Source organism: Pantherophis guttatus, chromosome 5, assembly GCF_059756535.1.
Source record: "Pantherophis guttatus breed Tessera chromosome 5, ASM5975653v1, whole genome shotgun sequence".
Classification (NCBI taxonomy): Eukaryota; Metazoa; Chordata; class Lepidosauria; order Squamata; family Colubridae; genus Pantherophis; species Pantherophis guttatus.
Genome location: NC_142067.1, coordinates 7,444,718 through 7,457,743, shown reverse-complemented (window position 1 = coordinate 7,457,743; position 13,026 = coordinate 7,444,718). Strand labels below are relative to the sequence as shown.

At 48.8% G+C, this 13,026-nt stretch overlaps 1 protein-coding gene across 1 annotated transcript; it reads left to right on the top strand.

The window, feature by feature from the left end:
- The first annotated feature begins 795 nt into the window (after nucleotides 1-795).
- On the top strand, nucleotides 796-12,800 carry FAM181B (family with sequence similarity 181 member B). Its single transcript, XM_087894580.1, has one exon. It carries the CDS (start codon nucleotides 1,040-1,042, stop codon nucleotides 2,123-2,125), a length of 1,086 nt encoding a protein of 361 aa, XP_087750706.1. The 5' UTR covers nucleotides 796-1,039; the 3' UTR covers nucleotides 2,126-12,800.
- Nucleotides 12,801-13,026: the final 226 nt, after the last annotated feature.

Below are 13,026 nucleotides of genomic sequence, written 5' to 3'. Positions count from 1 at the left end.
CCTCCCTTTCTCCCTCCCTCCTTCCCTTTCTCTCTCTCCCTCCCTCCCTTTCTCCCTCTCCCTCCCTCCCTCTCTCCCCTCCTTTTTTCTCTCTCTCTCCCTCCCTTTCTCTCCCTCCCCTCCTTCCCCTTTCTTTCTCTCTCTCCCTCCCTCTTCTCTCTCTCCCTCCCTCCCTCTCTCCCCCCCTTTTTTCTCTCTCTCTCCCTCCCTTTCTCTCCCTCCCCTCCTTCCCCTTTCTTTCTCTCTCTCTCCCTCCCTCTTCTCTCTCCCTCCTTCCCTTTTCCTCTCTCCTTTTCCCTCTCCCTCCCTCCCTCCCTTTTCTCTCCCTCTCTCCCTCCCTTTCCCTCCCTCCCTCCCTCCTTTTCTCTCTCCCTCCCTCCCTCTTCTCTCTCTCCCTCCTTCCCTTTTCCTCTCTCCTTTTCCCTCTCCCTCCCTCCCTCCCTTTTCTCTCCCTCTCTCCCTCCCTTTCCCTCCCTCCCTCCCTCCTTTTCTCTCTCCCTCCCTTTCTCTCTCTCTCTCTCCCTCCCTTCCTCTCTCTCTCTCTTCCTCCCTCCCTCTCTCTCCTCCTCCTTTTCTCTCTCTTCCTCCCTTCCTTTCCCTCTCTCTCCCTCTCCCCCACCCCCACACCCTTCGGCGCTCGAGGCCATTCAAGAGTTAACCGCCCCCTCCCCTCTCCGCCCCAGACGAGCCCCCTTCCCGTCCCCCTCCTCCTCCTCCTCCTCTCCTCCTCCTCCCGCCAAGTGAAAGCCGAGGGGTGGGGAAAAAAGAAAGAAAGAAAAAAAAAGAAAAAAAAGAAAAAGAAGCAGCAGCCGCGCCACCACCAGCGCTTCGCAGCTTCCCGGAGTTTGCAGAGGCGGCGGCGGCGGCCCCGGCAACAGGCAGCCCGGCCCCGTTGCCCGGCCAGGCCCCGCGGCTTCCCAACTCCCTCCCTTGTCCGGGGCGGCAAGATGCGGGGGCCATCGGGGCAGGCTCTCCTTCCTCGACGCCCGTCGCGTCCTTTGGCCCGAAGCCCGCAGTAAAAAACAAAACCTCTCCGGCGATGGCGGTGCAAGCGGCGCCTCTGCCGCCTCCCCACCACCAGCCCTTCGGCCCCTTCGGCTTCCCGACGGCCGAGAGCTGCTACGGCCCCGACGGCAACAACGGCAACGGCGGCGGGGCGTTGCTGTTGCTGGAAGGCGGCGGGGGCGGCGTCGTCGGGGCTCCCGACGGTGGTTGCCCCGAAGCGGCGGATTTCCGCGAAGCCACCCGGGACCTCTTGAGCTTCATCGATTCGGCGTCGAGCAACATCAAGCTGGCCTTGGACAAGCCGGGCAAATCCAAGCGGAAAGTCAACCATCGGAAGTATTTGCAGAAGCAGATCAAGCGCTGCACCGGCCTCATCGGAGCCAACGCGGAGGCGGCGGCTGCTACGACGGCGACGACGACCGCTTCGGTTGCAGGTTCGAGTCCAACCGCCGCCCCCGCGAACAAGCCACCCTCGGCCTCCCCGGCGCCTTCCGCCTCGACGGCTCCCTCCTGCAAGCCTCCTAAACGGGAAAGCAAAAGCCTAGCGGCCCTTTTCGACTCCTGCTTGCGCTCCGCGCCGCCTTTCCAGCCCGGCGGAGCCCCGACGGCGGCCGTTGCAACCGCGGCCGCTCCTGCCTCCAACGGCCCGGAGCATCATGCAGGCTCCGCTCCGACGGCTCCCGTCGCCTGCAAGAAAGTCCCATTGCGGAACCGTAACCTGCCCCGCTCCTTCTTCACCGAGCCGGCTCCCAACCGAGCTCCCAACCCCGCCGGCTTGGAAGGAGGAACCGTCCCGTCGGTGGCCGAAGAGCTCTTCGATCTGCTGGCCGCTCCCGATTACCGAGCCTTGTTGCAAGAAGCGACGGAGCCGCATCCGCAGCCGCCCCCCGTCTTTCCGACCGAGCTGCCTCTGGAGCCGCCGCTGTACGAGCCGCTGCCGTCGTTGGCGCCTCTGCTGTACGCCGAGACCCCCTTGCGACCCCTGCCGGCTCTCTACGCCGCCGCCGTCGCCGTGTCGGATCCGACGGCGCCTTTCTTCGCGGATTGCCCGCTGCCGCCTCCGCCGTCGATGCCCTACGATTACGGCTACAATCGGGGGGCGCCTTACCCCAGCCTTTAGTCCTTTGGGGGGGGGTCGGAAGACACGAGATAGGGGGGTGAGGGTGGGGAATGGGGGGACCCCCCCAGATAAGGGACAAAAAGGGCAATGTCTGGACTTGGGGGGGGGGCGAGAGACCCCTGGAAGTGGGCACCCCCTCACTGGTAGGACAAAGAAGACTACTTGGGAAAGATTTTGGGCAGCCTTTGCCCTGCCTGATGCCCTCTGGAGGTCCCACCCTCCTCTTCCAGCCTCGCCTCCTCTGGTTATGCAGACTTGAACTTCGGAGGGTCCCGAAAGCTTTTGACATCAAAGGAAAGTCGGATGGTGATGGCTGAAGAGTGATGGGCAGGAAAATCATTAGTCTCTTAAAAGAAGGATCCATCAGTCCCAAGAATTTGGGGGACCCCCGATATAAGGGACAAAAAGGGCGAAGTGTGGACTTGGAGGGCGAAAAGACCCCTGGAAGTGGGCACCCACTCGCTGGTAGGACAAAGAAGACTACTACGGGCAGCCTTGCCCTGCCTGATGCCCTCTGGAGGTCCCACCCTCCTCTTCCAGCCTCGCCTCCTCCGGTTATGCAGACTTGAACTTCGGAGGGTCCCGAAAGCTTTTGACATCAAAGGAAAGTTGGATGGTGATGGCTGAAGAGTGATGGGCAGGAGAATCATTAGTCTCTTAAAAGAAGGATCCATCTGTCCCAAGAATTTGGGGGACCCCGCTATAAGGGACAAAAAGGGTGAGGTGTGGACTTGGGGGGGGCGAGAGACCCCTGGAAGTGGGCACCCACTCGCTGGTAGGACAAAGAAGACTACTACGGGCAGCCTTGCCCTGCCTGATGCCCTCTGGAGGTCCTACCCTCCTCTTCCAGCCTCGCCTCCTCCAATTACAGGGTCCTGAAATGTTTTGACATCAAGGAAAGTCAGATGTTGATGGTTGAAGAGTGATTGGCAGGAGAATCATTAGTCTCTTAAAAGAAGGACCAATCTGTCCCAAGAATTTGGGGGACCCCGATATAAGGGACAAAAAGGGTGAGGTGTGGACTCGGAGGGCGAGGGAACCCTGGAAGTGGGCATCCACTCGCTGGTAGGACAAAGAAGACTACTGTGGGCAGCCTTGCCCTGCCTGATGCCCTCTGGAGGTCCCACCCTCTTCTTCCAGCCTTGCCTCCTCCGGTTACGCGGACTTGAACTTCGGAGGGTCCCGAAAAGTTTTGACATCAAAGGAAAGTTGGATGGTGATGGTTGAAGATTGATTGGCAGGAGAATCATTAGTCTCTTAAAAGAAGGACCCATCCTTTTCCAGGAATTTGGGGGACCCCCCTTCCCGGACCCCCGATATAAAGGGGCAAAGAGGGTGAGGTGTGGACTTGGAGGGCGAGGGACCCCTGGAAGTGGGCATCCACTCATTGGTCGGGCAAAGAAGACTACTTGGGAAAGGCTATGGGCAGCCTTGCCCTGCCTGATGCTCTCTGGATGTCCTGGACTACATCTCCCATCCTCCTCTTCCAGCCTCGCCTCCGATTACGCAGACTTGTGTTGAACTCCAGAGGGTCCTGAAAGGGTTTTGACATCAAAGGAAGTTGGATGTTGATGGTTGAAGAGTGACTGGCAGGAGAATTATTAAGGCTTTTAACAGAAGAACCCATCTGTCCCAGAATTTGGGGGATACCCCCACCCCTCCCAGGACAGTTAAGCCTGTGTAAAGTCTTAAACTGAGATTGCTCTGAATTGTAACATTTTCATACCCTTATGGGCCAGTTTTGTCCAAGCTGAATAAGTCTTGTTATTTTGTGGGGGGTGGGAGAATTGATGTTGGACTTGGGGATTTGCATGCCTAGCTTAGTTTCCAGAACGAAATCATAAAAGCGACACTGTGGCCTAGTGGCTAGAATGAAGTATTGCAGGCAAACTCTGCCGACGGCCAACAGTTTGATCCTGACCGGCTCAAGGTTTGACCCGGCCTTCCATCCTTCCAAAGATGGGAGGACCCAGATTGTAGGAGCGATATACAGGTAATCCTCGATTTACAGCTGCGATTGAGGCCCAAATCTTAGTTGCTAAGTGAAACGTTGGTTAAGTGAATTTTGCCCCATTTTACGACCTTTTGTGCCACAGTTGTGAAGTTAGTAACGTGGTTATTAAAGTGAATCTGGCTTCCCCATTGACTTGCTTGTCAAGTGCTCTGCAAAAGGGGTTCACACGAGACCGGGAGACTCCAAGCGTCATAAATGTGAGTCAGTTACATTCAAGTATCCTGAATGTAAATCACACAATCATGGGGATGCTGCAACAGTCATAAGAGTGGAAATTGTTCCTAAGTCGCTTTTTTTCCAGGGCTGTTGCAACTTTGCATGGTCACTAAATGAACTGTCGTAAGTTGAGGACTACCTGTACATAGTGACTTGGCTTGATATATTAAAAAAAATTACCGTATTTTTCGGAGTTTAAGATGCACCTTTTTCCCCCCTAAAAGGGGGTGAAAATTTGGGTGCGTCTTATACGCCAAATGTAGCCCCACCCACTCACTGGCCCCCACCCTTTGGTCTCTGCCTCCCAGCAATTTACCTCCTTTGCAGCAAGCAGCAAGAAGAAACAAGCCTGTTTCAGCTTCAGCACAGCCTAATTAGCACAAGTTGATTGGAGCGGCCTCCCGACTCTCAGCTGTTTTGCTCTCAGCTGTTTTGCGCAGGCCTCTGCTGCTTGCTGCAAGGAGGTAAATTGCTGGAAGCAGATTTTTTTTTTTCTTGTGCCTATCAAGCTATGCTGAAAACGAAAATGAAAGTAAAGCAGGCTGTTTGCTGCAATGAGGCAAAATTGCTCAGAGGCAGAGGGAGATTTCTTTTTCTTCTTTTCCTCACCAAAAAAGGTAGGTGCGTCTTATAGTCCGCAGCGTCTTATACTCCGAAAAATACGGTAATTTGTAACGTTCTTTGTATTGTATAGGCAGACCAGGCTATCTGCAATGACAATCTGCAAACTTTATTCCTCTTTTCTAAACTGCAAGCAAGTGAATGGAAAAAAAATAATAATCATCTGCTTTACAGGAAGTCCTTGACTTATGACTGTAATTGAGGATGGAAATAATAGTCACAAGTTGGGCCACATTGACCAGACCTGATTCTATGACCTTTTTTGTGGAAGGAAAAAACTTAAATCATGATTATAGGACTCTGCAAAGAGTTGTAAATCAGTGCCAGTTTGCAGAGTGGCCGAATTTGTGGTCACAGGAATGTGAGGTGGGGTGATGTCGGAACATCAGAATCAGGTCATAAGTCCCGTTTTCAAACAATTGCTAAGAGGCTGGTCATAAACCGAGGACTGTAGGTAGTCCTGGAGTTACAACCATTCACTTAGTGACTATTCAGAGTCACAACCACACTGAAAAAAAAAGCAACTTACGACCCTGTTTCACATCTACGACTGTTTTGGCATCCTCCCCCAAATTCAGACGCTTGGCGGCTGGTTCCTCTTTATGACGGGTTGCAGTCAGTCAAGATGCCCTTTTGCGACCTTCTGACGAGCGAAGTCGACGCGGGAGCCGCAATCCCTTAACCGCCGTGTCGCTAACTCGACAACGGTGACCAGGAAGGTTGTAAAATGGGGCAGAAGAACTCCCTGAACAAACTGTCTCGCTTAACAGCGGAAATGTTGGGCTCAATCGTGGTCGTAAGTCGAGGACTTCCTGCCCCTCTGTTTCATAATGTTACATACAACCTACCGTCCCTTAAGCTGTCGGAGAGAATTGTATAGGTCTTACATCCCTATTATGTCTCTGTCCACAAGATTTTACCTGACTGTTTACATGGAACATATTTGTTTTTCACAATTAATGTTCTGTTTGGTGATAATTCAGTTATATTAACCTTCTGGAGGGTGTTTTGTATCCTTTTCGGGGCTCTAGATGTACAGAAAATATTTTTTTGGCAGGGTTCAAACCCTCTTAATGTATTAGGAATTGAATTCATGGGCCGTTGTGCTTTATATGACCACGTACAGGTAGTCCTTAAAGAGTGGTGCGGTAGCCTAGAGGTGGAACTCTCGCCTCACAATCAGGAGGCTGCGAGTTCGATCCAAGGTAGAGGCAGATATTTCTCTCTGGGGGCACAATGTGAATATATCTGCTGAAAAAAAAAACTCTGCATTGGCGACAATAAGGGCATCCGGCCAGTAAATACTCAGCAGCTCCATTCAGTTGCCTAGACTCCGCCCCGCAAGGGATTTAGGGGGTCATTAAAAGAGGAATGATGATACAGGTAGTCCTTAACTTACAACCATTTGCTTTAGCGACCTTTCCAATTTACAACGGCACTGAAAAAAGTGACTTACGACTGGTCCTTGCCCTTACGACCATCGTGGTCACTCTTGGCAACCAAGCATCTATTTTATGATGGTTGCAGTACCCGAGCGTCATCTGATCGCTGGCTTTCTGTCAAACAAAATCAAAGGGGAAAGTCAAACTGTGATTCGCTGAACAACCGCACTGATTCGCTTAACAACTGCACCCCCAAAAGGTCGCAAAATGGGGCACTATTCCCTTTACACTTAATTTGCTTGGCAATGGAAATTCTCATCCTAACTGTGATTGTAAGTCAAAGAATGCCTGTACAGCATCTTAGTTTTAGGATCTGTCTGAGTTTTGCTGCCGAGTGGTGTTTGGCTATGCACACCTGACGATTCCCAGTAAGGATGAAACTGGTCATGTCCTGCTTTGCTAATGCTTCATGCTTCATTCATGTACAGCACAAAATTGTGTGGATAACAACGTGTGGATTTTTCTCATAACCACATTCATAATTTTTAGTTTAGTGTGTGCATGCAGATCAGGCTAGAACATAGAACATAAAATTAACAGAGTTGGAAGGGGCCTTGAAGGTCTTCTAGTCCAACCCTCTGCTTGAGTACAATTTCAGACAAATGGCTGTCCAGGCTCTTCTTAATATCCTCCAGTGATGGGGCACCCACAACTTCTGGAGGCAAGTTGTTCCATTGGTTGATTGTTCTCACCATTAGGACATTTCTCCTTAGTTCTAGGTTGCTTCTCTCCTTGTTTAGTTTCCACCCATTGCTTCTTGTCCTGCCCTCAGGGGCTTTGGAGAATAGCTTGACTCCCTCTTCTCTGTGACAGCCCCTCAAATATTGGAATACTGCTATCATGTCTCCCCTAGTCCTCCTTTTCATTAAACTAGACATACTCAATTCCTGCAACCATTCTTCATATGTTTTAGCCTCCAGCTCCCTTAATCCAGTGGTGAAATCCAGCCGGATCGATCCGGTTCGTGCAAACCGGTAGCGCTGGCAGCGGGAGGCTCCGCCCACCTGCCGGGACGTCATTACGTCCCATTTTTGACCCTCTGCGCATGCGCACAGAAGAGAATCGTAGAAGAGGCGCACAGGCTCCATTCCCGAACCGGTAGCGAAGGTAAACGGATTTCACCACTGCCTTAATCATCCTTGGGTCTCTTCTCTGCCTTCTTTCCAGAGACTGTATTTTAGACAGGTGTTTCTTAGCACTTCATTGGACGTTATCAATCACGAAAAGGTGACTTGTGCTTGACACGTTGGCTGGGGGAATTCTGGGAGTTGAAGTCCACAGGTCTTAAAAGTCGCCAAGGTTAACCATCCCTGATCTAAACTCTACCTTGAAAATGACGTGGCAGAATTCCGATCTAAGCTACATCTGATCTAAGCGGATCGGAAAATCTGTTGTCCATTCAAACTCCCTGAAGTAACTCTTTGAGATGCCTCCTTCTGTACCGATTGGGAGTTTACTATATGAGGTATCAATGCAGTCTGTCTAAATTGGTAGCGCAGGATCCCACTTCATTTTACAAAAAGCGTGACTCAGCAGTTAAATTTGCAAAGTCAGGATTGGTTAGGTCTGTGGAGATTCTCAGCCATTCCTGGTCATGGTTGTCCCCAAAGTGCTTTTTCAAAAGGCAGCTAGAATGTCTTTGTTTTTCTTTGAAGACGTTTCGCTTCTCATCCGAGAAGCTTCTTCAGCTCTGGCTTGGATGGTGGGGAACGGAAGGATTGATACTCCTTGCAGACGGCTGGTCATTTGCATCCTTTTTAGGGAGTCGTTGAGATTAGATTAAAAATGAAAGCCCCAATCCAATCGCTCATTTGCAAGGTTTATACAGCTGGTCCTTAAGGGGACGTGGTAGCTCAGCGGCTAAGACGCTGAGCTTGTCGGTCGAAAAGTCGGCAGTTCAGCGGTTCGAGTCCCTAGTACTGCGTAACGGGTGGAGCTCCCGTTACTTGTCCCAGCTTCTGCCAACCTAGCAGTTCGAAAGCAGGTAAAAAATGCAAGGAGAAAAATAGGGACCACTTTTGGTGGGAAGGAAACAGCGTTTCGTGCGCCTTTGGCGTTGAGTCATGCCGGCCACATGACCACAGAGACGTCTTCGGACAGCGCTGGCTCTTCGGCTTTGAAACGGAGATGAGCACCGCCCCCTAGAGTCGGGAACGACTAGCACATATGTGCGAGGGGAACCTTTCCCTTTACTGCTGAAGTTATGGGGAGGCATCTTCCAAGAAAATCTGCTAAGTAGAGTCCATTCGAAATGAAATATCTTTTTCTAAAAAACACACCCCCTGGGTCTGTTGGAGCTGACACAGAAGAATTACTGGATTTTCTGAGTGTGGTTTCCATCCTCAGGATAATGAAATCTGCTCTACATTGGACGATGATAGGATAAGTCAGATGGAGTTAGTAAAACATACAACAGCCATATCACTGATGGAGCGAAGAACAAGATTATGAATTACCTCCAAAAATACACATAAATGCAACGCAGGTAGTCCTCAATTTACAACGGTTCATTTAGTGACCGGTCGAAGTTACAACGGCACTGGAAAAAGTGACTTATGACTGTTTTTTCACACTTAACGACCGTTGTAGCATCCCCATGGTCACGTGATCAAAACTCAGACGCTTGGCAACCGAGTCATATTTATGACAGTCGCAGTGACCCCCTTTTGCGACCGTCTGACAAGCAAAGTCAAGGGGGAAGCCAGATTCACTTAACAACCGTGTGACTCACTTAACAACTGCAGTGATTCACTTAACAACTGGGGCAGGAAAGGTCGTAGAGTGGGGCAAAACTCGCTTAAGAAATGTCTCGCTTAGCAACAGAAACTTTGGGCTCAGTTGTGGTCATAAAGTCGAGGATTACCTGTACACATTTCGGGGAGGTGGGGGTGGGGTCCACGCAAAGGACTAGAAACATGCCACATTTGTAGAACGGCTTGCCAAATCCTGAGAAAGGACTAGGTTTCATTCATTTTGTTGAATAGAGTCAAAATGAATGAACTTTCATTTAACTTGTACTTCCCTCTGATCGAAAACACGAGATCTAAAAACCCTTGGAAAACTCCGCAAATGCAAATTTCATTTATAATGCTATAAATTTGGACCGTGAATGTAATTGTCTGCTTCTGGCAAAACCATTTTGAGAATATCTTCCGCTCCTTTTCTAGAAGTTTTGGGCCATAATTTTTGACAATTTTTCTACAAATGCAGAGTTACATTTTTTCTGGATCACAGCCAGGGGCGGGTTCTAATTTTTTTTACTACCGGTTCTGTGGGTGTGGCTTATTTTGTGGGTGTGGCTTATTTTGTGGGCATGGCTTGATGGTCATGTGACAATTCTTTAGGATTTAGCAGAGGTACTAGTCTACCAGGCTGTACCGGTCTACCCATTTATTTTTGCAGGCACCGGTCTACCCATTTATTTTTGCAGGCACCCATCTACCAGGGTGGATTTGATTTAAATCGAGTTGATTTAAATCACAATTTAAATCATGATTTAAATCACTAGTAAAAAGGCTTGATTTAAATCAACTCGATTTAAATCATAATTTTTAAAGAGCAACTGTCATCTCTGCTACTCCTTTGACCCACTGTTGACTCACCGATAGTCCCAGTGTTGCAGAATATACAGCCTCCTGCTACATAACTAAGCTCCATTTCATGCTGAATAAACTAAATTATTTATGTATCTTAAATAGAAAACTATCTTACGATAGATTTTTACCCCAAAAGTTTTTTATTAAAATAAATTCGATAAAAATAAAAAAAATCTGATTTAAATAAAAAAAATCCGATTTAAATCAAAAAAATCTGATTTTTTTGATTTTTTAAAAAAAATCATTGATTTTTATCCACCCTGCGGTCTACTCATTCATTTTCTTTTAACACTGATCAGCTGTAGGGCGGCCCTTTGAAGCCCCGCGGCAAAAGTTTAAACAGTATTTTTCCCTCTAGCCATCAGCTGGGACTCAGGAGGCAGCAATAGATTGGGGGTGGGGCCAAATAAAAGGTAAGAATAACGCGGGGATGGGGAAGCGGCGGGGGGCGGCAGAACCGGTTCGGTGACGTCATATCATCACCGCTCGGCGGAACCGGGAGGAACCCACCACTGATCACAGCAGATAAGAGTCCAATCCTGACCCCATTTTCTTAAGAAACATTTACCAGCAATTCATTTCTCTCCCTTCCTGGTGTTAACCAATGTTCAGAACCCCCGTTGTTAAATATTTCGCGATGTAAAATGGAGAGGCATTTAATTCCTTGGATGTGTGTGTGTTTTGATATAATGCAATACATGGTGTGGCTAGAGAGTTCCTTAGCCTTTAGTTTAACTTTTAACTGTTGGCGACTGGTAGTATTGTTTCTGTTAACTTCCTTTGGACCAGAGGCTGTTCTTTTTCAGCCGTGACTAATGAGTTTCAACTGTGGGAAGAAATATCCATCTGGGTTCAGTTCCAAGTGGGGAGAAAGACACCGGAAACATGGAGGCTGATTGGAAAGATGGTTTATCGATGAACAGGACCACATGGGTGTGAGGTCCTGGTGTAGCTGAACACATGGAGAGGAGAGCGAGAGATATTTATACCCTCTCTTGGGCTTTGAACTTGAGCTTCTTGTTCCTGTGGCAAGGGCGTGTATTCTATTGGTTGTTGTAGGGGGTCACTGCTAACTTTGTAGGCTGTCTGAGATACGTTTCGTTGAACCTTGCTGGGTGATGCAATGTCCTTAGGAAATTTTGAGCCCTGCTGCTAGATGGGTAGAGGGCTAATCCTATTATGTCCTAAGGGGTCATGTCTTAATCCCATCGCCCTGGAGCTGAAGGTCTAATTGTCTTGTAGATAGGCTGGCCCAGTCTTTCTCAACAGGCACCAAATATCTGCTCTTAGTTTCTGTCTCCCTTCAGATTTTTTATTTCTCTTTTAGGGGAAACATCCTTCCTTTTTAATATTTTCCTGAAGTATTTCATTCTTCCAGGAGAGGGGTCGGTGCTAACTTTCTACACAACTTCAGTTTTTCAACAACAGCCGTCTCCCTCCTCCGTCCGTTCCTGTTCTTGAGGTGTCGTTGTCTATTCCTGTATATTGTGATTCTGTGTTTTCATTAATGGGTGCCAACAATATTCCTAATTGAAGAAAACGGTGTTGCGCTTGTGACTAAATCCTGAGAACTTCAGCCATCGTCAGGTTGCACTAAATTTTTTTATTGCAGAGTGCTGTTTAAGCCGATAGATATTAAACCCCGTGGGCTAAGCCTGTCTTTGCTAACCATGGTTTGTGACTAAAAAGTGGCCGGGTTCTGCAATGCACAAAGCAAGGGTGAAATGCTACCGGTTTGCTCCGGTTCGGGAAAACCGGTAGTGATAAAAACTACCAGTTTGGGCAAACCCAGTGGTGGGTTCCAACCGGTGTGACTACCGGTTCTCTTCGCGCACACGCTTTGCGCGCAATCGCCGTGCAAACTTGCGCTCTGCGCAAGCACATTAGGTTTCTGGCCAGCTGAGATGCGGCAATCCACTCTGCCGCGCCTATCAGCTGGGCTAAAAACCAAGAAATAAAGGTAGGAATAAAGCCGGGGTGGGCGGGCGGGTGGGCCCAGCTCCCAGGCACAGAGAACCGGTTCGGTGACGTCACATCGTCACCACTACTGGCTCGGCCGAACCGGGAGCAACTCACCACTGGGCAAACCGGTAGTTAAAAAAAGCTACCGGTTCCTCCGAACTGGTATTTCCGACGATCAGCTGTGCAGTAGGTTTAGCTGCTTTCCAGCAAAGCTAAATCGTGCACCACAGCTGATCCTCCCCTCGTTTCTGCTTAACCTGCACAGGTTTGGTGTGCACTGCATATACTGTGCATGCACGGCCAGCAAACCAGTAGCAAACCGATTCGGATTTCACCCCTGGCACAAAGCCATAAATCATGGATGGCTGAACTGTGGCTTGTCACAGGGCAGGAAGCTAAAAACAAAAACCACTGTTAGTTTAGAGCCATGTGCAAAACCCAAGGCTACAGATCCCAGAGACTTAATCTTAAATCTGTTTTTAGGTTTGCAACGGGTTAACAACGTATCAAAAGATACTGCAAAAAAAAAAAAAATCATTTGGGGATTATTCAATGCAAATCGAAGCCTTGATCCCGTTTGTAACATCTCCAGAACTTGTGCAGGCCATGCAAAAATATAATTTTGAGAATTAAGTTATGCTAATTCAACTCCGTCAAGCTGCACCGTGCTGTAATGATTAATGTCAAACAATTGGGGATGGGGGGGGGAGAGGCAATACAGAGAGTGCCTTGATCTACGTCCCCCCCCCCAATACGAGTTGTAAAGTGAGTTGGAGAACTTCAGGTGTAGAAAAATCCTTGAAATAAATACGTTCTTAACTCTGGTTAAAGTGGTTGATTTGTGAGTTGTTTGCTTTCCTGCATCTTCAGGGTTTTATTTTTTTAAAAAAATAAAAAAAAATAGGTTGGGATTTTGCCCAAGCTGTGGCTAGGAAGAATCATCGTTCATGTGGAAATCATGTTTTATAACAGTCATGACAGTCAAATACTACTATTATTACTACTACTATTATTATTACTAATTTTTGTTGAGTTCAAAGGGAAACAAAA